Source organism: Pelecanus crispus, chromosome 3 (assembly GCF_030463565.1).
Source record: "Pelecanus crispus isolate bPelCri1 chromosome 3, bPelCri1.pri, whole genome shotgun sequence".
Lineage (NCBI taxonomy): Eukaryota > Metazoa > Chordata > Aves > Pelecaniformes > Pelecanidae > Pelecanus > Pelecanus crispus.
The window spans coordinates 99,228,185-99,253,907 of record NC_134645.1 but is presented as its reverse complement, the minus strand read 5'-3'; the positions used below and the strand labels follow the sequence as shown (position 1 = coordinate 99,253,907).

Genomic DNA, 25,723 nt, shown 5'->3' with positions numbered 1-25,723 from the left:
TTAAATAAACAGTTTAGACTGAAAGGAGAAAGAAATGCTTATGCGAATAAAAACAATTTTTATCACCACACAACTTAGATTTATATTCAAAGTCAGACTAGAGAAAAAAACTTGAGTGTACATTTCAAGAGCTCTACCAACTGTGTGATGGCTATTTGTACTTTGAGTCATGAAAACGAGATTGGGTTTACATGAAACTGTGCAGTAGGTATCTGTAAAAGGATTGTTTCTTCTTTTGTTCACTTACACATATTTGTGATGATGGCCCAACAAAGTGTACATGAACTCACATATTTTGTGAGCCAGAAGATAACAGGACTAGAATACATAATGCTGTTTGTGGTGGTGTTTTTCTCATTTAACTGTATGAATTTATCTGTAACTTCAGTTTTCTCAAGTCCATTATCAGTGTGCTGTGTTCAGTTTTAACTGACTCTGAAACCTAATACTGATAATTTTATTCTTGTTAAATTTGATTACCCTTTTGTAGTAGGGTTCTCTTTATATTTGGTATGGGTAAGGAGATGATTAGTAAAAGGGTTCCCAAAACGTGATACAGATACCATTTGTGGTATGCGTGCTGCATCAAAATGGCATGTTAACACTTCCTGAACAGCCTACTTTGCATTGCCTGGTGGGAAGCGCTGCCCTTTCCCTTAGTGGTACCTGAGAAAATGGGTTTGAAAACTGCTGCATTATAAGATATTTTTTTTTAAGAAGAAGAAATTGAATTCAGAAACTCAATATAAAACTGGGCTTAGAAATGTCCAGTGCTTTGTTTTCCAACATGATTTAAATATATATACATTAATTTATAATTTTGGAAAAAATTATAAATGACATACTAGTATAGCATGTGACTTCAAATTATTTTCAGAGATGCTTTTAATACCCAACTCCGTACTGAATTACTCCAGGGTCAGGTCTTCAGGACCAGCTATGTCATAAAATCCACAACCAGAAACTTGTTAAATGTACTTCCAAACCAAGTCGTGTCATCATGAAGATCCTTGTGACCATTAACCTGCTTTTCCCTATTGCTCTAGCTAGACCATGGAAACCCTGTCTAGAATCTTCCAAGGCATATTTGACTTTGCAGAAGAGCCACAGATATATGGCCTGTTATGCCAGTTCAGCATATGCTCCTGGAGCACCAATCACTCATGCAAATGTACAAATCTGAGGAGACATTGGTGTTGAGCTTACAGTAATGCAGTCTTTTCCTTGCAGCTGTCTCGAAAGATCTCTGGACACAGTGCCTTCCACATTTCATGTGCTGTACAGATCCTTGACAGGGGTCAGGATATTTCCAAAGTAGCTCATCAGGATCTCTGAGAAAGCTTCCGAAAATGCATATGGAGCACTGGATAGGTACTGCTTAAAGCCATCTTACTCAGTTTGTCTCTCTTTCATTCAGTGCCATCCAATTTCTGAGCTCCTGCCATTGCTCATCAGTTATATTTCAATATTTTTAGATCAGGTATGGACATAAATTGTGCAAGTTAGGCAGCTTTTGAAAAATTGTTGTACTGCTTTACTCTGGAGTCTCCAACAGAGATAAAAAGTATAATCATTAATATAGGAAAAAGTATTTGACATCAGAAAGCTTTTCAAAGTACGAGAATTGTGAACTGTAAGACCGTAAAGCTGAAACAACATTTTAATAGGAAATATGATGCAAATTTTTTAAAACTAGGTTTTACATATGAGTAAAGAAGTAAATAGATCAGCCTCAAAAAAGACAGACACTGGTTTTACAGTTGGAAACTTTATTGCCGCTGCATTAAAGCCTTGAGTTTGGGAATTGTTGGCCATTGGAAATGAGGCGGTTGGACAACTCTATTACAGCAACAAATTTGGTACAGGTTTCTTATATTCTTTTTGTGTTTTCAGTGATATGTTTGTGTATAATTAGCACACATCTGATTTTAAGAGATGGATGAATATGAAAATAGTAGCTCTCGACAGCTTCCTGATGCATGAATATGCTTTCTAAAAATCTTACTGGGCAAATACACTTTAGACCATTACGTTTCCCAAAACTTGTTTCATTGCTTCAGCATGTATAGTTCTTGCTTGCTTGCTTGCTCTCGTTCTCTCCTTCGCGTTACAAGGAAGTGTTTTGAATAGCCTTTGATCATAAATTTGATTCCAGAGAGCTGTCTGCTGTGCTGACTTATTTTTGCCTTATTAGGTGATTTTTGCAGTTCACAACTCCAGGAACTGTTGAGCTCCCTGGTTTTTTCAATTCCTAGAGCTAAACGACAGCAGTTCAGTTCGGTTCTCGGTAGAAAGCTCCACGGAATCAAATTACCTTACGTGCAGTGACACTGCTTGGGTGTTATTTCCATTCTGGAGGGAATGGTGCTAGTGATCACTGTAGGTTGTGTACTGTTGGTGAGCAGAGACTTCATTTTTAATTAAAGAATCATTGGGTTTTGAGGAAAAAAAAAATTGTGCTTCAGTCTGTCAGCTAACCCATTTGAGGAAAGTCGTGGCATTGTCTTCTGTCCTCTTGTGGTTTCCCTCAAAATCAGATTAGTACGTCTCAGTAGAACAAAAGTGCAAATGTGTTTTGGGAGCCAGACGCTAATGCTTCTATTGCTCGGCATCAAAGCCATGGGTTCCTACAGGCGAGTGACACTGGTGAGATAAGAGTCGGGGTGGAAGGGTATACCCTCTGGTATTTGCAATGAAGCTGTAATAACCAGCAGAACGTGGCCCGTCACGGGGGCCCAGCGTGCAGCAGCCGCTATTGTGATGTGAGGTGTGGCCAGAGAAACCAGAGGTCACCATCCATTTTATAGGGGTCTGGGCTGCTGGGAGCAAAACTGAGGGTGGCACGCTGCCATGCAGGACGGGCTTTTGTTAGCGTGTTATGTAACGTGGAAGTAAAAAATAATGCGGTTGTTAAATAATGCAGTCGTTAAATGCAGCTCTTTGTTCCTTGATCAGAGATTCATGAATACTCTAGCTGTGAGCCTCCCTGTCTCTGGGGTTCTTAATTATGCTTGAAAAGCCTCAGTCAGGACCTTATGGACTTCGAAAGGGCAGGGGGAGGCTTGAGGATTTTTCTTCAATTGTTCTTAAATTATATTTATGGGGTTCTTTCTGTGAGGTTTCTGTAGCACATAGGTTTTTTTTTTTTTTCCCCTCCTTTGGTTGCACAGGCTAGAGATTGTAGGTGTTGAAACTAATATTCTGATTTTTTCACATCTCATCAGAAAGTAGAGCTTTAAAAAAAATACCCATTATTGCAACACTTACTGTTGTAAAAGTTGGCAGCAGTGTGTTGCAGATGGACTAATCAGAGAGGAAGGAACTTTCTCACTGTACTGCAGCATTGTACAGCTTGTCTGACATGTTTTGCTTAGTTTTGTTTGTTTTCTTTTGAGGAATTAGATATTGACGTTCACCAAATATTAGATTTCAGACCTGATGAATCATGGATCTATATTAGGATAATTTAAAAATTAATAACTTATGTTACTGCAATGTATTTAGTTCATATACAACAGTATTTTCTCCCACAGTATTTTCTCCATGGCTAACATGGAGAAAATTATTATTCTATTAAAAGTAATGCATAAAATTAAAAAAAAATTGTTAGCCTCATGTAATAGAAAATGTACTACATGTAATAGAAATATGCAGTACAAATTATACAGACATTAAAGAATACTGTTGGCTGCTGTGACTTGTGACCTATTAACTATTAACTCTTCTCTGCCCTTTTTTTTGGTGGGTGAATTGTATTAGTCATATAACCATTTAGATAAAACCAGCTAAGATGTGAATTTTTAATGTCAATGAATATACTTTTTCCCCCAAAAAAACCCTTAGAAATTATAATGTAAGGTGATATTCCAAATTCCATGTAAATTGCTTTTTTTTCATTTGTAGATACCAAGTTGTTGGACAAAAAATCAGCTTTTTATTACTATAGGAAAATCATTCATAGGTATTGGAAAACAGGACTTTTTTTTTTCTTAATCCCCACTGCTAGCCAGTATTTATCAATACCTAAGATTCATACTACATGTTTCAAGTCTGAATCGATTAAATCAACATGACACGCTGAGGCTGGGCCAAGTCTTGTCTAATCAGCAGTCAGCACTGTTGCTCTGGCATGAGGCTCCCAAAAATAGAAACACAAGAAGTCAAACAAGTAAGTGGAAGGGCACTAAAAGAAAAAGTGCTGCTAATTCCACTGTTGACTTTCTGTCTAATGGATTCTTGTTCCCAGGCCACGCTAAGTAAAGCAACTGGCGCAGGGTGTGTTTCTGCAGATGGCTCAGCAGTGACACACGCGGCCCAGCTGGTTGACAGGTGTTTGATTTGTATTTAACAAGTACCTCACACAAGCCAGGGTGGTTTTTTTTTTTTTTTTCTTTAAACAGATACTGAGAAGCTAGTCAGCTGATGCTTTTTCTTCAGAATTAACACCCCTTTCACTGTGTTCCCTTTTTGTTGTGTGTGGCAGTTCTTCTGTTTTTCCCTTACCAATAAAGATAACGTCATTTTAGTTTGTAATAGGAAAGGCACTAAATGGGACAAATTAATCCATAGTTAAGTTTGTTTAGTAGTTGTAACCTGTTACCTTTACATGTGTAAGATGTACAACTTTTTTTTATAGCTATTGACAATCAGATCTCAAGAAACATTTATTTAGCAGTCCATTTGTTAGAACGAAGATTCCCTGAAAGAGTAGGCATGGAAGGAAGCCTGTTGGGGCATAGCTGTTACATGTTGTGTTCATGTGTCTCCCCTTAACATGAGAAGGTCTTGGGACCTTCTTGTACAGTGTAGCACAAGCCTGGAGTAAGAGAAATTCCCTGCCCAGAGGTGCATACAGGATTGATAGAGATGCACCCAAGGCTGTGAGGGAAGAGCGAAGGTGGGAAACTACTTAACAGATGAGAACTATTTAGTGTACAATGCTATTCCGTATTGATTTTCTGTAAGCTACATAACAGCACTCTGCATAGAGAGAAATTGTCTCAGTGATGGTCTGTTTATTTAATTACACTTTGGGGATTTTGTTTTGTTTTAATAACTGTGAGTGGAAGAAATTATGATCTTTGTGGCATTTGTTAGTCAATGCTGTGATAGCAACTCTACCAGCAGTGGAAATAGTAGAGTATGAGGATGCTCTTACAAATCACCTTTGACTAAGGTGAACTCTCAGAGCCTTAGTCAGTAGAATGTGTAGTAACAGTGACTATGGCCAGTTTGTCTTCTCCCCCTGCAATTTCTTTGTACTTTAGTCTGAGCATTTTTCTTTTCTGGTATCAAATCTGTGAGGTGGAAGAAGGTGAGACTTCAGGAACTGTTAACAAAAATTCTTAGCTCTTTGCAGTGACGGGGTTATAATGCCAGTGTTGTGAAACAGCCAGAAGAAATACCACCCTGTAGAATATAGTGTACTGGCAGTACTTCTGCTGAACCATTGGAAGAATGAGAAAGGAATGCAGCCAGAGAAATGGCTGTCACAGTAATGTTGATTCTCTAAATAAACATTGGGTTTTAGTGAAAGGATGATTAAAAACTCATGCAGAGAGCCTGTGTCCCTCGGATAGCTGACTAGCTTCTTTCTGTCAGGCATTCCAGACATAGGACATGGAGTAGGCTAATAAGCCTCAAAGAGGTTAAGAAAAAAGACTGAAAGGAGAAGTTACAACTCTGCTAGGCTGAGGTGCCACTGTTCCCTACAAAGCTGCTCGGAATTGATAGTAATGGGGTATATCTGGAGAACTTACCTTTAGGGAGCAGTTCCCAGGACTCCTGTGCTGATGCTAGATTGGCTGATCCTGGATTCACAGGTGGGGAACTGTCTGTTGGAGTCCTAGATAGGTGATTGGTATATCCTCTTCATCCAAATACTAGCCCATCTCCAAAATACGTGAGATGTCAAAAGGCATTGGTTTTGAAGTGAAGAGATCTATTTCTTGGGAAAGTCTTAAAATTCCGTGTGTAAATGGAGACACGGAAACTGTATCTTTAGCTGCTTTACTTATCAGTAGCTGATAGGTTTGTAGCTACACAAGCACACCAACAATATGGTATTTCAGAGCAAGTACTGATCTGAGTTAGTTCCTAGATTAGAAATTCCAGTCTATATGCTGTCTACTTATTTTTAATTCATCTTAAGCCCTTAGTTTTCCTACTGCTTTTTTGCATTTCATATCTGTATGCTTAGACATTAGACTTAATAATGGTTACTGGTCTGTGGGACAGATCTTTGTTAGTGTAAACTGACATTTGTACCATAATCTTCAGATTATGGAAGTGGATGATGATGATGATCATAATAATAATTCCTGCAGTAAAGAATGGCCTCTGACATCTAAGAGGTTGACCTATGCTGTTTACTTTCCTAATATAAACTTGGGGCTCCAGTTATTATGGTGAATATAATAGTTGTAATGTATTTTATTATTTTGAAAAGACTTCAGCAATTCATTAATATCTGAGAATGCTTTTTAACTGATACTTAACATTATTACATTTCAAATATTATTTTAGCAAGGCCCATTAGATGAATTTCCAGTTCTGTTGAAACTTTAATAGGGTTTAGATTTGCTTTAAAGCCATGTTATGGCTGGGTTAACAATAAATCAATAGGTGGTGTGTAAGTCAAGCAATTTTTTCTTTTGACAGATCTACTGTAAGGGAGAAATATGGTTACAAAAATCTATCAGTTGTCCATGAGTATGAGATCACTTCAGAATTTTTTCTACTGTCTTGTTTCAGTTGATAGAAATATCCAACTGGTTAGACTTAATTTTCTAAACTGTTCATCCATAAGAGGTTATGAATCTTTGAGAACCTTTTGCAGCCAGAAGCCTGTTTGCTTATTATCAGTGCTCTACGGGAAGTTCTCTCATGGTTTTTGTTTACATTTTCTTTATGCTCTCTGGATGGTGTTGTAGGTCAACTGAACTGGATTGTTTTCAAGCCCATGTTCAATTCATGTCTGCACTGCATTTTTAAATAACAATGTAAAAAAAAATATTTTTAACATTACCCAGTTCTATCAGTAGTAAAGTATAGTGCGCTTCTTACCCATCTTACTAAGGAATGTAACTGGGTAATGTAATGTAATGGTGGTCCATTAAAAAAAGTGTTAGTTGGGTCATTTCATGCACTCTGAAAAGTAGAGAAACAAAAAAATTGTAGAAGCCCTTCAGGACACAGTGAGACAAAATGAGGAGAAGGTGTCCTGTTCCACTGCTCTTTCACACTGCCTAGAGCTTTCCCCTTGCTTGTAAAGCCCCATCATTACAGCCCCTGAGGGCCCCACAGATGCTAAGGAGTTTCCTCTTAAAAAATACTGTAGGAGGGAGAGGAGGAGAAAGAGGTGTAAACCACCTGTTGTAGGTTACACACAACTCTGCAGCACAACTGGGAACTAAATGCAAACTACCCGAGGTCCTGGTTCTGTGCTGATAGTACGTTCTGCCTCCGTTTTTCTCTTCTATTTGCTGTTTAGTTTCTTGCAGTCCAGTTCTGCTTGAAATTAGTGGCATTTAAAAGCAGTGACTGGAAGCGTGCCTTCTGGGTTGAGGAGTCACTTCTTGATGAAGAAGGTCAAGAAGGCGGCAGTTGTCACTTCTTCAAGGACGTATGAATATCATGTGAATACCACTTGTATTTGCCAAACGAAAGCAGAAAAAACACTGGCTGACAGCAGAGGCTCTACTTCTGCTGATACTTTTGTTAACAGTATAAAAATTGCTCCTTGACATCTGTCATAAAGGCTTCAGTCAATTTGTTATCAGTTTTCTAAAGAAAAAAAGGACAATATGCAGGCTTATAGTTATGCATGAAAATAAATGGAGTAATCCTTTATTCTCAGGTTTTTCAGAACAACTTCTCTGACTTCTCATGTTGAATGAAAATAATTTGTGGGAGCAAGATATTGAAACAATCTTCTGACTTATGCAATTTATTTGTATGTGTCCTTTATGTATTTGAATATAGAAATTGTGGGAGTTGCGTGCTTTTTAAGACATGCTAATAGCGAAAAAGGAAACAATGCCAACTAAAGAGAGTGCAGTCCAGAGTAAGGAGCCCTGTGACCATATTCTGTGAAGCTCTGAGCTGCTTCTGGCTGCTGATTCATTAATTCGCATGCAAAGCACTGAAACCTAAATTTTCAAGCATCATCTATTCTAGAGTGTATAAACTTCTAGGTGCCTGAATAGATAGGCAAGTCAGACTTGTCCCAAAGATGGGTATCAGCAAGGGTTAGGATGAGGAAAAATTGATGCCTTCTGAGCTCAGATTATGTCATTCTAGTAGGGCTGTTCTCATTTGCCCTTCCCTTAAGCAGCCACATAAAAAAGCAACAGGAGCCCTGATCACTAGGACACAAGGACATGAGTCCTCTTGACCAGCCCTTACCCCTTTGGGCGAACCATGGCATACGTGCTCTGCTGGGGCTGCTGTGGAAGCAGGGCAGAGCAAAGGAAACAAATTGTGTACCTGTCCCAAGCCTTTTCTTCATTAGGTTATTTTAAGGGAGAATCTTATGCTTGCTTACGTGGGTCAAGTTTGCATCAAGGGTAGCCCTGATTTGGGCTTTGAGGCCCAGCAAGTGCTGAGTACTGGTAGTTCAGCAGTAACCAAGTGGGAACAAAAGGATCAGTAGATGCAGTGAAACCAAAATGTCATAATATGTAGCAGAAACTTCCTGACATGACTAATCCAGGAGATTCGCAGGGCGAGTCTTAGTAAATATCAACTGAATGCATTTTTATGTAATTAATATTCTATCAGGTGATCCTAACCATTAACAAGAGCCTGTTTAAAGAAACAAGGAAATATTCCAGTAGGCTATGGAAGGTGTCATATAATGGAGTATAATTGGTGTGGGATTTATATTTGTTAAAGGAGAGGTTCTGCCCCCACTGGTGGCTCTGGACTGGCTGGGTACATGCTCCACAGGGAGGATGCTGCCGAGCCCTCTGACAGTACATCGTTGAACATTCCGCTCCATTTCTGCAATGCTAAAAATAGTTGTCCTCATTTTAAAACACTGGGCTATTAGATTATTCCAAGGGTCTGGCGTACTCAGGGTAACGGAAGGCACATATCCATAAATTATCAAAACAGTAAGTGGTGTTTGACCACACTGATTTTAATTCTATTAAGATTAGTTTCCTTGGTAGTAACCCTGGAGTACCAAGTCTATTCTGTAAATCAGGCTCCTGGCAGTGCCCCAGCAAATTTAAAAATAAAAGGAAAATGTTTGTTCTTTGTATTGAGGATGGAGAAGCATCTGACTGCTTCTTAGGTTTTGGGGTTTTTTTTAAACTTTGCAGAACCATATCTGCAAAATATTTGAAATATTTTACAGCAGTTGTTTCTCTTTCCCAGCCTTGAAGAGAATCTTGAGAAGTTCCAGCATGTTTGCCATTATAAAATGTGTTAATGACTAAAATGTTCTAAATAGCAAAACACATTCCAAGTGATTGATACAAGTTTCTCTCAACTCTTTTTTTTTTTTTTTTTTTTTTTTTAATGGTTAGTTAATGTGATACCTAATTAATTTTTGGCACTGTATTGCTTGGTAGTACAAGTAACCAATGCACTTAAAGTTCATATACTTGTATGTTAAGATAGTCTCTCTATTTTAATGTGAAAATCTCTTATTTAGGGAGAAAAATAGCTAATTGTGGATGTCAAGGTATACAAATTAATGTAAATGCATTCTAAGAAAGTTGCAAAATACACATATATCAAGAGTCTTAATCTGTCTTGAAAACCTTTAGGTATGAACTGAATCCCTAATTTTATAGTGTGTTGCAGTGCAATTACGAACTGCAAAATCAATAAATGATAAATACATCAAAGAACCCTGAATATAAATACACTGCATGTTTCTGAAATAGTTAAAGCAACCACATTAATCATTTTAGATTTAGATGTAGGAGGTTATTTTTACATTGTTGTGTTGAAGGGATAATCATTTGTAGAACACTGATCAAACAGTGCAAGGCAAAACATTTCTGGCTTGCCTCCACAAAAAAAAACAATGAATGTGGTGTTTTCGGGTTGTTTTTTTTTTTTTTTTTGCTAGTTTACAGTCATCCAGTATAGCAGAGATGAAATATTATTATCTGGTAACTATTAGACTATGAAGAGTTTTTCTGAATTCACATTGTAAATCTGGAGAAAACGAAGGACTAAGGATTACTTGTGATGATTAATTAGAATTTTTCCCCAGCATGCTAGCATCTATTTTTATGGAGGGGAGCTGGAAGGAAGATATTGGAAAATGTGCCATGAGTGGAGTTAGAAAAATGCCATTTTAACAAGCTATTTTAAGCTGTATTTTAATTGTTGTATATCATGAGTGCTTTGTATTTATTTGCTTAATTACTTGTATCATTTTGTTGAGTAATTGTTCTTTTATTGTCTCTTTCTGTTGTTAAGAGAGATTGGAGTTTTTCCTTTGTCTCTGTTTGTTCTTTTTTTGTGTCTGCAAGGCATTTGTCTTCTGCTTGGCTTGGAATCAAATGAATGAACTTTCAAAACTTTCTTTTGTTGCTGAATTCTGGCTTGGCTAGAAAACTGAGTTGGATGGCGTGCGAGTTACTAGGGCAAACTTCTGTCAAGGAATTAAGACCCATGAATGGAATGGAGAAAGCATTTGATTTTAGATTCCTTTAATATGTCTTCTAAGCTCCCACTTGAAGTCATGTGAGCACAGATGAATTCTTCTAACAGAACTTAGCTCAGTAACTTTATATTTATTGAGACCAAAGTTAATGTACTTCACGGTGGCATGTTTCATGAATCTGTAAATGGAAGGTGGTTCTTAGCTTTCAGGGCACACCTTGGTTCTCACTAGGTTTGTAATTGTTTAAAAAGCTTTGCTAAGAAGGAATGGAAAAGGAAATGGCTGCATTATTTTATATTTTAATTCTAAATGAGATGTTACTAAGTTTTTAACTATACCTCTTCCTTAGAAAGCCCAATATTAAATGCAGAATTGAATTGTCTGTAGCTTTCAATTTAGAGCTATTGATTTTTTTTTTTAATTTGCTCAACTAGTCCTTATCCAGACATTGAGAATGAAGTTTACTGTGTTATTCAGCTTGGATAGTTACCTTTTAAAAACATTCTTTATTAACACGGTGCTTGTTTGTACTTATGCTCAGTTGCTGGGCATAACTTTTAAGCATCCGGTTTCTTGAACAGAATTTACAAACCCAAATCATGAGCGGTGCAAGGAGAAAGTAATTTGGGAGGGCAGGGGGTGACTAACAGTCAAATGTACAGCTGACTTATTTTGCTCTTTTAAAAGATGGGGTAGAGGAGGCAGTAATTTAACAATATACTCAGAACATTCACTTAGGAGAAACAGATTTTTGTCTACCTGGTTGCACAGGATCAAGGTTTGCATTTCCTCCTGCTGAGTAGGTTGGGCACTCCCCTAGAGATGGGGAAAAGATGTGAAACTCCCCTTTGACTGAGCAGAGCTTAGAAACCAGCAGTCTGCTGTGTATGTACAACTCCCTGTGGGACCTAACGGTTTGAGTGTAGATCCCTGTGGGCTCAAGCACCTGATAGGTATGAGGGAGAGAGTAGAAGCTGTGGCCACCCTTGTTGGGATTTTTGGTACTTGGGTAGTATGCAAGTGTCTTCTGAACTTTTTTTTTTTCTGAATCAGGGCCTGAAATAAAACTTGAGGAAGATTTTCATGTGATCCAAACTCTCTAATCTTTTTTTGTTGCCCAGCTGTCTGAAGCAATAAACAGCTATATCTGCTGCGTAATTAGATAACCTGTAATTGTTAATTATCTAATATTTTGAAAGTGAAATGTATTTTAACCAAATATAGGTCAACAGGCATAAACAACCCTAGAAATCAATTCAGCTGTTATGTAGATAAAGGAATAAGAAGCAATTAATGTCCAGATGTTTTTTTCTCTTTAGCTCAGTCATAAGTTAGGTCTGTAAAATGATGGCTATGTACATTTTGTTTCAGGGGGAAGCTGGCTTAGTAGGTGCTCCTGGCATACCTGGTCTTACTGGTTCCAAGGTAAAAAAAAAAAAAAAAAAGAACAAAGTAGTCTCATTTTATGTATTTTCACCTTCAACATGCTTTTTGCCAGCTGCCCAGTAACTACATAAATTGGATTTGAATTACATATCCAGTTTCTGAGTTGTATAATGTGACAGAGGAACTTTAGTATCAGCTTGTCTTTCAAAAAAGAAAGGACATGAGGTGCAGTGGCACAAACCTGCCTATCAGTATTATTTTGAATTCAGAGCAGTCACCCAAGTCTCAGAACTGTAAAGGTCTTTCCAGCCACAAGATAGCAGGTTCAAAAATTTGAAATTTGAGAGTCTTGTAATCTCAGCAAAATGAGATGAGGGCGGCACTGCTTCTTCCACTCTTCCATTTTAATCTTGTGCTCCTTTACAGAGGTGGAATATTGTAGGAAGGCCAGACTTGCAAAAAGAGACATCTGTATTATAGACCTTGCTGGTAATATTTGTTAAAGTTGCCTGACTCTTTTCATGGTCAGATTTTGTTTTCTGTTGATTGCAGCTGTGTTTAACCATAAGTATTTGGAATGAAATCTTAATGTCACATGCATCTGTCCAGCTAATTCCTTTTAGAAAACTGTAGGGGAAATAGCTCTGCTGCTTCCACAAATTAAGGGACTACACAAAAACCCCATTATTTTGTTCATATTAAAATTTCAAGAAAGTGTTCTGCAGTGTGACCTTGATGCAAAGGGCTCATTTTTGTGTCTTTAGGGCAGATAATTCCTGTAACATAGCACAAAGGGAAGGAAGGAACTTATTTTCTGAAGATGAGGTAGCCAGCATCGGGTTCCACAACATGCTTGCCCACAATCTATCAATTTATACCTTCAAAGCCAGGGTCTCACTGACCTGTACTGCAGGCACATTTAAAACACTGAAAATCAGATCAACAATCCTGCAGTGAGTATAAAGACGAGTAATCAGTGATTGTCCATGAAAAAACTTGTGTGAAATGTTCTGCCTAGCTTAATATTGGAATTCTGCCACAGAAAGGAGAATTTCAGTCAGTCATACATGTGTTATTTTGTAACTTTCATGTTTTTATTTCTGCAACATGAGAATTCTTTGAAGTAACTTAGCAGTGGCTAATACTGTCGTATTTTTAATACTGTCAAGTGGAAATTACCTAAACTTCTTTCTCTGCGCTTTCTGTTGACTGTATTACTTATTTTCGCTAACTGGAAATAATTTTTTAAAATTCAATATGCAAAAAATCTGGACTCTTAGCCTGTATTTGTGAAAAAGAAGAAATTAGTTAATCACCCCATACTGGCAGAGTACTGACTGATTGAGCGGCGGCATTGCTGAAAAGGACCTGGAGGTGGACATGAGGCTGGGATAAGCTAGCAGTTTTCTCCTATTGGGAATAAAGTGAACCATATATTCGACTATGTTGGTAAAACTGCAGTTGGCAAACTAGGGGAAAGTATTTTCCCTGCTGTGCTTGGCGGTGCTGCATCTGGTATGCTGTCTCATGTTTGGGGGTCTTCCACCCTCACTTCTTCAAGAGATGTGGAGAAACCAGAGAGGGTCCAGCAGAGAGCTAGTACATGTTCAGGGGCCTAGAAAACAAGAGCTTTGAGGAGAGTTTCAAGGAGCTAAGTTTGTTGAGTCTATAGGTCAAAGAGCGATTGAGACTGTCCTGCAGGCCTAAGGAGCCCAGCTGGTTGATCTTCAAGGATAGCTTCCTAAAAGCCCAAGAACAGTCCATTCTGATGTGCAGCAGGTTGAGCAAGCGTGGCAGAAGGCCAGCATGGATGAACAGGGAGCTTCTGACTGAGCTCAGACACAAAAAGAAAGTAAACAGTGGAAGCAGGGGTGAGCTACCCAGTAGGAATATAGAAACATTGCCAAGAGCATGCGGCGATGGAGTTAGGAAACCAAAAACTCATCTCAGATTGAAACTAATGAGGGATTTGAAGGGCAGCATGAAGGGCTTCTGTTAAATGCATCTCTAGCAAAAAAAAGGCTGAAGAAAATGCTGACCCACTGCTTAATGGGGTGAGGGACATGGAAAAGGCCGAGTGTAGCCAATGCCTTTCTTGCCTTGGTTTTCACTAATGAAGTTTGCCCTCAGGCCTCCCAGGTACTTGAACCTCCTAGCAGAGTGAGAGAGAATGAGCAATTACCCACTGAAGGGGAAGAGAGTGTTAAGGAGCACTTAAGCTAATTGGATATTTGCAAGATACCAAACTGTATGCACCCAGGGGTGCTGAGGGAGCTGGCTGATGTCACTGTAAGACTGCCCTCTGTCATTAGCAAAAGGTCATGCTGGCTAGGGGAGGTGTCTGATTATTGGAAACAGGCAAATGTCACATTCATCTTCAGGAAAGATCCAGGGAACTGCAAGCCAGTCAGCCTCATCTCTGTCCTGAAAAAATTATATAGCAAATCGTGGAAGGCATTTCTAAACACATGAAGGACTAGAAGGTGACTGGGAACAGCTAGTATGGATTCACCAAGGACAAATGATGCCTGACCAACCTGATTGCCTGCTCTTGTCTGTGTGGATTAAGGGAGAGCAGTGGATGTTGTATACCTTGACTTCAGCCAGGCTTTTGGCACAGTCTCCAGTCATATCATTGTAGTCAAATCTGTGAGATATGGACTGGATAAATGGACGATAAGATGGTTGGTTTGTTGGGCTCAAAGGTGGAATAACTGCTATGCAGTCCAACTGCTGCCTAGTAAGTAGTGTCATCCCCCATTAGGTGATACTGGGGCCACTATTATTTAGTGTCTTATTAATAACCTGGATGATGGGATTCTCAGCAAGTTTATGGATGTTATCAAATGTGGGGAAGTAGTCAGTGCACTGGAAGGTAGGACAAGGATGATACTCAGTGGGACCTTAACATGCTGGAGAAAAGGGCTAATGCAGAACTCAAGAAGTTAAGCAGAGGCAAACATGAGGTCCTGCCTCTGAGAAGGAATAGCCTCATACAACAGTACAGGCTAGGTGCCAAATTGCTAGAAAGCAGCTGTACATAAAAGGAGTTTGGGGGTCCTGGTGGATGCCCTTGTGGTGGAGAAGGCCAACTGCATCTTGGACTGCCTTAGCAAAAGCATGACCAGCAGGTCAGGAGGAGTGAGTGATTGGTACCTTTGAGACCGCATCTGGAGTTCTGTGTCCAGTTTGGGGCTTTCCAGGATTGGAGAGAGAGCAGCTCACTGGGGCGAGCCCAGTGGAGGCCCACCAAGATGGCCAGGGGATTGGAGGCCATTATATATGAGGGGAGGCTGAGGGAGCTGGGCTTGTTCAGCCTTAAGATGAGATGATTTGGAAAGGGGGAGGATGGAGAGTGGTGTGCAGACTCATTGTTGTCTGTAAGTACTGGGAGGTTATGGAGAAGCCAGAGACAGACTCTTATCAGAGGTGTAGAGTGAAAGGACAAGAGGCAATGGACATAAGCTACAATCAGAGAAATGTTGACTCTATCCAAGAATAATTTTTATATAATGAATTGGGAATTGAGTAAAGATAGGGTATGCAGTCTCACAAATGGGAAAGCTAAATGAAAAAAACACTTTGCTTCTAGGAATTTGTCAAAAGTGAATAGGCATTTGCTGTGTTGTATGTCCAACAGTTGGAGAAGAATGGGAGTCATAGAATCATAGAACAACCCAGGTTGGAAGGGACCTCGAAAGATCTCCTGGTCCAACCTTTCATGAGAAAGGGAAACTAGATGAGCAGAACAGAAGTTGCATACATTCAGAAATAATTTTGGTAATTAACCACTCATTTTTAGGTGAGGACATATGGAAGGTTATTTCACTAGGTCCCTTTTTGCATGCTTGTTCTTGGGCATGCTTCTAAAATTGACCCCTAAGCAGTTGATTGCATGAGCCACCCCAGCAAAAAGAAGGCAAACAAAAAGCAGCTACTGTAGGTGGTTGATGAAAACTCCAGAACTATTTGATAATCTATACACCTGCACATCTCCAAAGCTCTGAATTTAATTCCCAGATGTGTAGTACATGATGCTGTATCAGTTGAAAGATTTGACAAAATACTGCTAGAAATTTTTGCAAGTTGTAGCCTGCTGTTCTAGTTAACCTCACTTAAACCTTAGACTTCTATATAAGGAAAAGACACTCTCTGAGGGGTGAGAGAATGTTTAGATGTTGCTCATTCTAATTTTTTGAAAGTAATTTAGAAAATACCATATGCTTGACTTGGGAAACTTTCCAGTCTCTTCAGACCTTTAAAAATCATGTACAATTTACTGAGGCAGTGAGACTGAATTCTAGAGACTGGCAAAGACATGCAAACCATCTCCTCCTAGATGATGTGAGGGAGAAAGAGGGGGGGGGGCGGTTATTGGGTAGTTTTTATAGAATTTTTTCTGTATGTCTACTATATGGCTCACAAAACATACAAGTGTACGTTAATAAAGATCTAAAACAGGTGTTACTCTTGTTATAATATAGCCAAGCTGTAGACTATTTGACAAAGATATTAACATAGTAAGATTGTACATTAAGATCTTTTTCTGAGCTAAAAGTTATCTAGTTGGAGCTGGAAGAGCATTGTAACAGGTCTTTTTATTGAAAGATCATCAAATAAGGGATTCAATCTGCTGAAATAAGCTGAGCTGGAATTAATATTTCAAAACTCACTCCTGGTTTGGTTTTTTTTTTTTTCCTAATACTTGGGTAATTGGATGTAGTTTTCAAAGTGAAAGGAATGAGTTTTCTTTCAGTATCTGTATATTTTTCTCAATTGTTCTTGGGTTTTGGAGGCCTTCACAGCTGACTAGTCATATTTAAAAATGAAAATGAAGGTATTAATAAGAATAATTGTGTTAAAAATGGTTCTGCAGAAGAATAGCAGTACTGTAATGAGCAGGTTTAGCATCAATGAATAGTTCAGAATTTTAAAGCCAAGAAGATCCCTTAGGCTGAATATAACAATGATTGACTACTATTAATCAACAAAACTGTGGAAAGCCATGTCATTTTTTTGTAGAGGTTTCACACCTTTTTGAATGAGACAATCAGTATCCAAATGATTTCTTCTGTTTTAATCCCATAATAAAAATTCAGTGCAATAAAACTATTTTAAAGCATGCAATTATTTGAAGAATGCTTGTTTGAGACTTTTATTTTATTGTTTTGTCTTCCAGGGTGAACGTGGCTTTGCGGGTAGTAAAGGTGAAGAAGGTGAAAAGGTAAATTACTCTGTACAGGTTATTTATTTTTTCGGTTTAATGATTTGATATATGTCCAACCAAGTAGAGCTTTGTCCTGAAGGTCTTCCTTAACTCTTTCTTGAATAAAATTTTTATTTTTTTGCTATGTAAATGATTCCTGAAATGCTTAAGAACAAGGAGGTTATTATGCATGTTAATTGGTGTCATCAGTGCTTCTTTTAGAACCACTTTTTTTTTTTAAGGAAATATTTAATAATGAAGTCTAACACAACCATAACCACTGGACTCCAGTAGTGTCTACTGCTACCTTATTTCTATGGTAACTAGTGAATGTTTATTTATACAGTATGAAATGCATGATGAGATGATGTATAGGTATTTATAGTACTTAATAATTGCTTTTATACATTACAAATGCACTTTTATAGAATTTTCTTGTGTTGATCACAACTACTAAATGTTTTACACACTTTTTCTCCTAAGAACATAAATTTACAGCAATAGCAAAATTTAACATTTGCTACAGTGTAACTGTTAATTTAAAAAGCCTAATTTTCATTTATATACTTCTGTGTACCTACACAGTAGTTAACATGAGTTTTGTCTCCTGCATACATCTGACTCTGAGTGAATTGACTGCCAGTGGTCAAGCTGAATGCAGGTGCATTTACCTCTTCCTCAGCCTTGAAGTTCTGTCCCCTTGCCTGATGAACTGGCATGTTGCCCTAACGACCTTCTTAGTCTCCCAACAGCCATAAAACATTTCCAAGTGTAAATTCCAGGAGAAGCCATTCCTTGTTCTTCACCAGTGGGTATCGGAAATAGAGCTTGAAGCAGCTTGCCATAATTGCGGACGCTCCACAGTGGCCAGAAATAGTTCAGAAGCTTGTGCATTAAAATGGGAACTAAATTGGCCCTGTGGAAGGCTGTCTTGGCTGACAGAATGCCAGCCTGGGTCGCTCTAGATGATGCAACCTAATATTCTTGTGTGGCTTCAGACAAGTAGGTCTTCACAGGTCACCAAATGCAAGTCTGTGTTGAGGGACAAGTGGAAGAGCCTGTTCTTAGCTTGCCTAATAGAAATTAAAGTAACAATGGTAATAGTTTATGCTTGAAACTTCAGCTCCTAACCAAGTTACTGCCTGGTTACTGCTTTTTCACTAGTTTTGGCTGATGTGGATCAGGCAACCTGAATTAAGAGTCTTTTCTTGGATCATAGGTAGTTTCTCTGTGCTTCAGCTCACTGTGTGAAAAAGGTGCAGAAGAGCATTTCTGCTGAATTTATATGTCATAAAGATGAAGAATGAAAGGCTTTGGGTTCATGAAAGGCAGGTTGGGTTCATGAAAGGCAGGTCCTACTTGACCAACCTGATCTCCTTCTATAACCTGGTGACCCATCTGGTGGAGGAAGGAAAGGCTGTGGACGTCATCTACCTGGACGTCAGGAAAGCCTTTGACCCAGTCTCCCACAGCATTCTCCTTGGGAAGCTGGCAGCTCATGGCTTGGACAGGCGTACTCTTCGCTGGGTAAAAAACAGGTTGGGTGGCCGAGCCCAGAGAGTAGTGGTGAATGGAGTTAAGTCCAGTTGGTGGCTGGTCATGAGCGGTGTTCCCCAGGGCTCTGTTTTGGGGCCAGTCTTGTTTAATGTCTTCATCAATGATCTGGATGAGGGGATTGAGTGCACCCTCAGTAAGTTTGCAGATGACACCAAACTGGGTGGGAGTGTCGATCTGCTGGAGGGTAGGATGGCCCTGCAGAGGGATCTGGACAGGCTGAACTGATGGGCTGAGGCCAACTGGATGAGGTTCAACAAGGCCAAGTGCCGGGTCCTGCACTTGGGTCACAACAACCCCATGCAATGCTACAGGCTTGGGGAAGAGTGGCTGGAAAGCTGCCTGGCTGAAAAGAACCTGAGGGTGCTGGTTGACAGCCGGCTAAACATGAGCCAGCAGTGTGCCCAGGTGGCCAAGAAGGCCAACAGCATCCTGGCTTGTCTCAGGAATAGTGTGGCCAGCAGGAGCAGGGAGGTGATTGTTCCCCTGTACTCGGCGCTGGTGAGGCCACACCTGGAATACTGTGTCCAGTTTTGGGCCCCTCACTACAAGAAAGACATTGAGGTGCTGGAGCGTGTCCAGAGAAGGGCAACAAGGCTGCTGAAGGGTGTGGAGCACAGGCCTTATGAGGAGCGGCTGAGGGAACTGGGGTTGTTTAGCCTGGAGAAGAGGAGGCTGAGGGGAGACCTTATCGCTCTCTACAACTACCTGAAAGGAGGTTGTAGCGAGGTGGGTGTTGGTCTCTTCTCCCACGTAGTTAACAATAGGACAAGAGGAAATGGGCTCAAGCTGTGTCAGGGGAAGTTTAGGCTGGATATTAGGAAAAATGTCTTCATGGAAAGGGTAGTCAAGCATTGGACCAGGCTTCCCAGAGATGTGGTGGAATCACCATCCCTGGAAGTGTTCAAAAAACGGGTAGACGTGGCACTTTGGGGCATGGTTTAGTTGCCATGGTGGTGTTGGGTTGATGATTGAACTGATGATCTTAGAGGTCCTTTTCAATCTTAATGATTCCTAGTTTTTACTTTCATTAGAAATAATCCAGCCACCAAGCCAGGAAACATGAAATTGCTACTCTACCCTTAATTGGTTTAGTGGTGGTCTTGGTAATGTTAGGTTAATGGTTGGACTGGATAATCTTAAAGGTCTTTTCCAACCTAAACGATTCTGTGATTCTGTGATTCTATGATTCTGTTCTATGACAGATACTGCGACTCTTGCAATATTCAGAGTGAAGAAAATGGAGAGTAGGTGGCAGCTTCTGAATTTAGAAAAGTGCAATATACTTGTGAGTTAGGCTGCTTTGGACATGGGTATATTCACTCACCTACCATGCTTCTTTAGAAGCATCAACCAGCTTTCCAGTGCTCGTATTTTAAAGAAAGCATGTTACAGATTAACAGAATTTAAGCAGATTTAAAATTGTGGAGGTTTTTTTAGGAGTAAGTATTCCAGTAATCAGGAAGGAAGAAATATCAGAAGTAAAAACCAGCATCCATAGCAACGAAAGTTTATAATGTGAAGATTCATTCTCTAAAAAAAGCACTTGTTAAGCTTGAGTGTTTCTAACTCCACTGACAGATCTTATTTCCTTGGTGGCATCATTAGTCATCAGTTCTGAAGGGCTTGTGGATTTTTTTCTTTTTTTTTTTCATAATTGCTCTGCAGCTGTGCTGTGCTTCCCTCAAGTTTTATGAATAAATTTTGTTTGGACAGAGGCACATGGTTCCAGCTGTTCCTGCCGCTCTCTTGGCTTGATTTCCCTTATTTTAAGGCTGAGGTAAAATGACCCAATTGCTGATAGTCACATTTTTCTTATCTGGAAGCTGAGTCAGCACATTTAGACCATTTTTTTTCCCCTTTTTGTCTTGTAGCTTCAGAAGTTAATTAAAAGGTCCCATTTAAAAGTATTTCCAGTGTAACTGTTAACAATGTATTCTGCTGTCCTTCAAATAGAAGGAAATATACAAGTGGAAGGATCTTTACTTACCAGTGATCACTCAAAACTAATTTGGGACAGTCTCATCAGAAGCTACACATCGTGATTTGTGAGGAAAGACTGTGTTTTAAGAATGGGAGGTAGGTCTCAGCCTGGGCCTTAGCAGTTACTCAGTTTAGCCTTGCTGTTTCCAGTAACTGAACTCCAGTATTAAACATATATCAAAACCTTTGCATTTTAACGTAGTGTCACAAAATAAAATAGCTTTGTACTAATTTGTGTGTAACAAACATGATTAAAAAACCTGAAACTTAAAATTTGGTTTTTCTTATTACAAAAAACTCTGCCCTATCTTGCATATGAAGGAACAAGATAGTGTTTGCACACTGTTTTGCATATCACCTAGAGTGGGAGACAGCTGCCTAAACATGGGTATTTGCCATTTCAAACTCTCTGCAGAGGTACATTAAAATGAACAATCCTATATTTTTGTCTTGGTGACCACATCATTCCATAGGATTGAATACTTGAAACCAACACAACCTTATACCTCTCAGTTCACCAAATCACACTAGTTGACTTCAGGTTTTTTTTACACTATGTTCTACTTTGGCAGAGCAAGCTCTGGGGACATCAGGGAGACATAGGCAACTGAGGTGAAAGCGATTGACTGTATGTGAATTAAAGATACAGGAGGCATCTATAATTTAAGCTATCGAGGGAGATTCTTTTATGCTGTTTAAAGGTTTCTTTGCCACACTTGATTCTCCTTGAGGAATCCAGAAGTCTTGTTCTGACTTCCTCCGGGTTTTTTTGGTCTCAGATTGAGCTTGGTTGTCTCTTACAGAGGCCAGTAGTGGTATGGGGAGCTACAGAACTGCCTATGCAGGTGTTATGCTGCAAGTTTTCCCTCCATAGGAAATATGCTCTCAGTGTAAAGTTGTTTTGATTCTCCTTGGTATTCTGCTTTCTTTGTGTCACTTAGATAATGACATTGTCTTCTATGATAGTCTTAGAGCTGCAACAAAAATATTGGTCTACGCTTCTATAGCATGACTGAAAAAGCATACATTGAGAGCAGTTTTAATCGGTTTGCTGCCAGGAAGGCAGACTATATTAAGTGGGATCTTCATTCTAATACTGTCAGAATTGTAATTTTACAGTATGGGTTAGAAAGTATGAGTATTACATTTTATGATGATAGAAAGTCAGGAGGGACTGTTAATAACTAGAAGAAAGTTTTAACATCCAGAATGTTCTTGACAAATCAGAGATGTAGCCTGAAAAAAATAGGATACAATGCAGAAGGAACAAGCGCAGGAACTACCTGTAGGGAAGAATAAAACTGAGCTGTGAAAAACCAAATCAAGTAGTATCTAGTCAGAAATTAAAATCTGAGGATTATTTGGATCAGAAGCTGAACGCAGGTAAATGAAGTCAGGCAGTTGCAAATGACAGACTCTTACTAACATGTTTTAAAGTGGAATATTGTCTGCAACACTAATTAAATAGTCCTGTGCTATTTGGTATTGGCAAGGCTTCAACTTAAAGGATGTTGTAAGGAGAGCACTGAGAATGACTGGTGCTCAGCAACACATAACCTTTGAGGAAGGATTGCATGAATGAAGATTACTTAGTGTAGAGTCAGCTGAAAAAAAATATGTAAACACTCTTCAAATACAAAAAACTGCTGCAAAGAGGAAGGGAATGGTGTATTTGCTATATCCGTAGTAGATAACATGCAAAGCAATGGGCTGAAAGTGCAGCAAGGAAGATGCTGTGTAGCCATTAGGAAAGGGTTTTTCATTTTAACACTGTTGTTTATTGTGGAAGTTATTTCCTCTTCCAGTGGTCTGCACTTTTTATCCCGGTTACAGAAAAGGGAATAAACTAAAGAAAGGCTTGCTTCATGAATATACAGGGGATCAGATTGTCTTGCATGATTTTCCCATATTCTGTTAATCAAAATTATGCAAATTATCATTTATGCTGATTTCTAGTTGGGTAAGTACAGAGAACAGCAAGACAGTTTCTTTTCCAACATATATCCTTGTTTGGTTTTACTGCCCAGTTAATACTTTTCTGTGATAGGACAGTAAAATTCTGGAACAGGTTGCCCAAAGTGGTTGTACAGCCTTTTTCCCTGGAAGTTTTCAAGACCAGCCCTGAGCAGCCCGGCCTGACCCCATAGCTGACTCTGCTTTGAGCAGGACCTTGGACTAGAGACCTGCTGCGGTCACGTCCACCCTCAATTATCCTGTGATTTTATGCATAGTGAACATCAATGTGATATTTTTCTGATTCGGCACATGTGTTCACATTATAAATCCACATAGAAAAGGAGAAAAGGAGAAAAGAAGTGATAATGGTTTGGTTTGGGGTTTTTTCCCCAAATGTTGGCAGGGATGGGGTATGAATGTACATTTAATTTACAGTATAGACTAATATTGTTCACCAGAATATGTTATAGGCAGATTTTTTTAAGATGTGTATATACATTCACACACTCTCATTTTGGAGCATCATATCTGGGGGTCATATCTGATTACCTGTCAGGTGATGCTCTCTTCCTCATAGAAGCTGTTGTGGAACACTTGTTTGGGCAGCATTGTACATGCTTTCTTGGATGATGGGTGTGTATGCATTCTCTGAGATGCTTTTAGCTTAGGTTTGCTGAGACCCTATGAAACAGTTTATTTTCCATTACAAATAGTTACAAAATAAATTGTTCAACATAAATGAAATGTAAAGGTGTCTTCAAAACTTGTGAAGTACCAAGAAAAAGGAGGATCTTAAAATTTATTAGTATGAAAATTGTCATGCAGCTGTTGGGTCATCTGATCACAGCTCCATTCACCTGAGCTGTGGCAATTCTCATAGCTGAAGTTCTGTCCCTGCATCTTCTAACTAGAGTTTTATTTACAAGGTGGATCTTCTTGTTTCATTTTTACAGCCTTTTATGTATTGCTGTTTTCTTTCTTTCTTTTTTTGACTGCTTTCTTCCAAACAGTGTCCCAACACAAAGCAATTACTTTCTGAAAAACAAAATCAGTATCAGTCTTTGACAATTCAGAGTATGAAGGAGAGCCAGGCACTGAAACCAGTGACACATAAAAGAAAACCTTCCTTTCCAATCAGCTTGTAGATGGAGTTTCTGAGACAGAGTTCTAACAATCAGAGATCTCTGATCCTGGTTTTGATATCTTTGGGAAATACTATAAATACAAAATTTTTAAAAAGGAATAAAATATGGAAAGGTTGAATCAGAGGATTACATGCAGAGAATTACTGTATAATGCACCAACAAGAATTTGAGCCTTATAGAAATTGCAGTGCAGTGAAGTTACATGTGTTCCTGCTTCGAGTATCTCACAAGCCTCCAAGCTGGAACAAAAAGCACAGAACCCCCAAAATAACAGATTTTAAAGCCAGAGGAAACCCTGATAACAGAAGGGTCCACAAAATGGGCCTCCATTCTAACAACAAAGCTAGAAGCACCAGGTTTTCTTAAAACATATGTTTAAAGCTACGTCACAAAACTTGGTGCATCATTTACTGACTGTCAGTTTACTCAAAAGAGAGAAAACCAAAACCCACGAAACAAAAACAAAGGGCAGAGTCTTAGCTCAAACACCAGTTGGTTTGAGTTGCTTAAATGCAGCCATTAGGGAGGAGATAAGTTATCTAGTTATACGTTGTCACTAGCAATTTAAAAAAAAAATTAATTTTAGAAAGCTCAATACCTAATTATGTTTTGTCTTTCTCTCAAGTAACCCTTGCCTCTCCAGCAGTCATCTTCTATACTGTAATTTGTAGCTTCTTAATTTGCTGAAGCACAATGTTTAAGTACTTCAGTTCAGATGAGTCGGCACATACAATATGTTTTGAGTTTCGCAGCTGTTATGAGCTTAACCAAGAAATGGACGCTAAGTTAGGTCTGACATCTTGAAACCTATAGAGGTTGAAATCTTACTGTTGCTATGTGTCGTGATTTAACCCCAGCTGGCAACTAAGCACCACACAGCCGCTCACTCACTCCCCCCCAGCAGAATGGGGGGAAGAGAATTGGAAAGGGTAAAAGTGAGAAAAGTCATGGGTTGAGATAAGAACAGTTTATAATTGAATAACTGAATATTAATAATTGAAAGAAAATAATAATAATAAAAATTTGTAATGAAAAGGAAAATAACAGAGAGAAATAAAACCCAAGAAAGACAAGTGATGCAAATGAAAACAATTGGTCACCACCAACTGACTGATTCCCAGCCAGTCCCTGAGCAGTGGCCAGCCGGCCAACCTTCCCCCTAGTTTATTGCTGAGCATGACATCATACGGCATGGAATATCCCTTTGGTCAGCTGGGGTCAGCTGTCCCAGCTGTGTCTGCTCCCAACTTCTTGTGCACCCCCAGCCGACTCGCTGGTGGGGCGGTGTGAGAGGCCAAAACAGCCTTGAGTCTGTGTAAGCACTGCTCAGTAATAACTAAAACATCCCTGTATTATCAACATTGTTTTCAGCACAAATCCAAAACATAGCCCCATACTAGCTACTATAAAGAAAATTAACTCTACCCCAGCCCAAACCAGCACACTGTGGTAATTGTGTTGTCCACACAATTGAGTTGTGTGGCATCATTATCTCAATATCCCTTCCCCACCCCAGGCATGAGTAGCATATATGTGAGCAAATGGGATTGTTGTTGTTGTTATTATTATTATTATTATTATTATTATTATTATTATTATTATTATTATTATTATTTTGATACCTGAAGTCTGTGCATCACTTGGGAGTTGGAACTGGCCCAAAGCCTTTTAGTTAATCAGACAAATAACCTCTAAAATGCCTTTTTTCCTTTGTTAAATCTGTAGTTCATTCTCCTTTATCTCCTGGCTCTTGCTTCCTTTGGTCACTTCAACTAGTACTCTTTTTACTCAGTTCCCCCATTCTTCTGTCGTCTTGCCTGCCTTCTTGGTTAGAATATGTATTTGCTGTAGTATACTTCACAGATA

At 39.1% G+C, this 25,723-nt stretch overlaps 1 protein-coding gene across 1 annotated transcript in view; it reads left to right on the top strand.

Annotated features, from left to right (window-relative positions):
* Positions 1-25,723, top strand: part of COL19A1 (collagen type XIX alpha 1 chain) — a 204,938-nt gene that overhangs the window by 55,295 nt on the left and 123,920 nt on the right. The window contains exon 10 of the mRNA XM_075708001.1: positions 17,193-17,237. Coding sequence (XP_075564116.1) covers positions 17,193-17,237 — 45 coding nt within the window. The remainder of the gene's footprint in view (positions 1-17,192; positions 17,238-25,723) is intronic.